The 3,392-nt window shown below is 44.5% G+C and overlaps 1 protein-coding gene across 1 annotated transcript in view; it reads left to right on the plus strand.

Moving 5' to 3' along the window:
• ctnnd2a (catenin (cadherin-associated protein), delta 2a) overlaps positions 1-2,915 on the plus strand; it is a gene marked incomplete at its 5' end in the record, with an annotated part of 166,900 nt that extends 163,985 nt beyond the window's left edge. Inside the window, 3 exon segments of the mRNA XM_084566628.1 lie at positions 182-314; positions 317-423; positions 425-2,915. Of these exon segments, the coding sequence (XP_084422754.1) occupies positions 182-314; positions 317-423; positions 425-601 (417 nt within the window). The 3' untranslated portion in view covers positions 602-2,915.
• Between the last annotated feature and the right edge of the window lie 477 nt (positions 2,916-3,392).

Raw genomic sequence — 3,392 nt, forward strand, 5'->3', positions numbered from 1 at the left:
AAACCCTCTTACCCTGTGTTTTCACTCTCCATCTGCGTCTTTCCATGCCATCTCTCTGTCTTCATCTCCCTCCCCCTTTTTCACTTTGCTTCCACTGCCCACATTTCTGTCACTCACCCATCTCGCTTGCTGCACCTCACCTCCATCTACCACTCTGCCACTTCCACCACTCCTTCACCAGGCTCCAGCCCAGCCCTGCGTCGTGCCCCCGCAGCCCCTGCAGGACAGCCCATCAGCAGCCGTGCTAAAAGACTACGACCCCTACCCTCCCCCTCCTTCCTTCCCCCAGCCTCAGCCGCCACAGCCTCCACCTCACAGCAGAGCCGGAGCTTTGATGAGGCCTACTACGAGGACCAAGGGCCACCACCTCCACCATCCCAGCCACAGCCACCGATTCAGGCGCAGGCCCAGCCTCAGGCCCAACCCCCAGCAGCCTCCAAGCACCGCCGGACCCCCCCGGGACCCGCGGGAAGATCTGCGCATGCATCTGGGCCTCAAGTCCACCGGCAACTACGTAGACTTCTACTCGGCCTCTCGGCCGTACAGCGAACTGAACTACGAGACCAGCCACTACCCGGCCTCACCTGACTCCTGGGTCTAGTTACACTAAAATGTTTTGGGGGGGCAAGAGACAGTCTGTGTGTGCTTGTGTGAAAGGGATTATTTTTGCAAGAGGACAACAGCAGAATAACACAAGGTGACTATAAGTGGCATTTAGAAAAAAAAAGGGATCTTGCAGCCAGTGGCAGGAAATTTATGTTCTCAAATAGACAGAGCTAGATGGGGTTAAGAAGTGAAGTCAGGTCGAGCGACAAAGAGAGACTGTGCATGTGCATGCAAACATTTTCCTTTTTTTTTTTTTCCAGACCACTTTCTTTCTTTAAAGTCGGCTCCCGTTTTCACCAGTGAGTGGAGCAAGTGGGAGCAGATATGAAGGAGTATGTTTGACAAGGTGAGCGAGGAGTGGGAAAGGGAAAATATAAAAAGAGAGAAAATGGCCAGATGGAAGAGAGTATGCAGATAGCTAGAGAGGAGGAGAGAGATAGGATCGGGAAACGACGGGCAGCAGACGAGGGAGAGTTCTTACTCTGTAGGAGCGGGAAATGGTCACACCTTCTGTCAAAGACAGAAAGAGAGAGGCAACAGAAGTGGCATGAGGGTTCTTGAAGAGGTCAAGAAGAATAAAAGCACAGAGAAAGATGAAAGCACATAAGGTAGGAGACAAGAAGTGGAAGTTTACCATTTCACCCAAGTGACAAACGTAGCACTGCTTTTATCCCCCTTTTTTTGTTGCGATGGCCTTGCTGCCTCCGGAGGCTTCTGAATTTGTTTTTAAGGAATGTCATCTTCAGGAGACTTTTTTGTCACCATTCTTTTACATCTTTTTATTTTTATTTGTACTTTTCTAAATTTTCACTTTAAAAGAAAAATAATTTTTATTTTCCGTGTACAGTTTAAAGGCGATATAGTGTGTATATTACACGTTTTTGATGGGCCACTTAAGAAAACATGATTTCTTTCTCCCGTGACTGACAACTGACTGAAACAACAAAAGCAACAAAAAGAAGTGAAACGTGGACAAAACAATCAGAAACGACAGACATTGTCAGGATGGATGTCAGCAGACAGTTTTGTTTTTGCCCCTTATCCCCAGCCAGAGAGGAAGCCCCTGCAATATTTGTGTTTTTCTCTCTCCATCAAGTGAATTTCATTGTGGACATGATCAAAACGTCAAGAGCAGTTCCAGACAGAGCAGCCTCGCTCCAGAGTCCCCGTCAACAAAAGTGCTTTTTCACTGCCTAAACAATGTATGTGTATGTTTAAAGCACACTCTCTCTCTTTCGGAAAGGGTTGTCTCTGCACTTGGGGGATCTGATACGTTTGACAGCTTCAGTGGTTTCTCATCATCACTTGTGCATAACAAAAAAAAAGAAAATAATAAAAAAAAAAATTACTGGTCTGTTCAACAAAAGCCACCACGAATATTGTGCATCTCAGCGTACGGTAGAGATGAAGAAAAAAAAAAAAAAGAAGCAAGAGGCGTGACGTTGTGCCAACTTTGACACACATCTTGGACCAGTCCCAGAGGACTTTAAAGGGAAAATTTTTGTCGAAGTTTACAAGACAATGACAGGATGAGTCCCTCTGCTGTTTGTATCTTCTTATTTTCTTGTGTTTTGATCAGGTGAAGCCGTAATTATTGCTGGAGATCATGGGTAATGTCTCCCTCCCATAGATGTACAGACCTGCCTCTCTGTGTTGGCTGAGCATGGGTGGGTTGTGTGTGTGTGTGGACACACGTGCGAGTGTGTTTGTATGCATGTATGTGACAGAATGTATGTGTGTGTGTACACGTAAACTTGAGCGAGCGTACCTATGCATGCATGTGTGTAGTCGTGTGTGTGTGCGTGTGTGTGCGAGCGTGTGCCTTTGTTGGGTGTGTGTGCGTGAGCGTTCCTGTATAAATCAATGTCCAAACAAGGCATTCCTACTGACAGTTTGTCCAGTTTTACAACATGAAAAACAACAGGTTAAAATCACTAGAATGAATTGTTCATATAGAATGAGAAATCTATAAATATATGAATATAAATATAAATATAAATATATATATATATATAATTTTTATGTGCTGATGTCAGTGTCACTAAATGCAACAAATGTTCGCAGAGAAAAAAAATTGTTATGTGGTGTACAACAGGACTCTTGTTCACTTGACCTAAACTTGGAAACTGCTGATCAGGACCCCCCACCCCCACCCCAACCCCACCCCAATCGAAACAAAAGAGAAACCCCACCTGAAGATGCTCAGGCTCTGGTGCGAGTTGTGTGTTATTGTGTGTCCATGCTTCTTAGATGATGACCCTGCCGAGAGAGGACCGTACTTGAACACAAGGAAAAATAAAAAGACTCTTTGCAATCAAACACCTCTGCTCTTGATCATTACGACAGCTGACATTTCTCACAGAGACGTCCAGTTCTGTCTTGAATTAGCCGCTGTTAGATGTTTCCGCTCACACGTTTTGTGTTATTTTATCTATTTTTTTTTCTTTTCGCAGGGTAAAATTGATCGTGTGGTGTGTGGTGAGCGGTGTGCGTTAATCTGACACCTTTTGATGTGTTTCAGATGAATTCACATGTTTGTTCTCTTTCTTTCGGTCTGTCTTTTGTTCAAAAGGGCTTCAGGTGCCTTTGAAGATCTAACAGCGTAATGTAGGAACATTTTCCTTCCCACAGCCCCGCTTTGGATTTTGAGGCTGACTTTTAAAATCAGTTGTGCAGGTAAAAAAACAAACTGAAATATTAAATAGTTGTTACGTATCCACTCAGGTAAAACGGAGAGATGCTTATTGAGTATATTTCCGAAGAAAACGGTAAATATGTGAATATAT

This window comes from Chelon labrosus (genome assembly GCF_963514085.1).
Source record: "Chelon labrosus genome assembly, chromosome: 18".
NCBI lineage: Eukaryota > Metazoa > Chordata > Actinopteri > Mugiliformes > Mugilidae > Chelon > Chelon labrosus.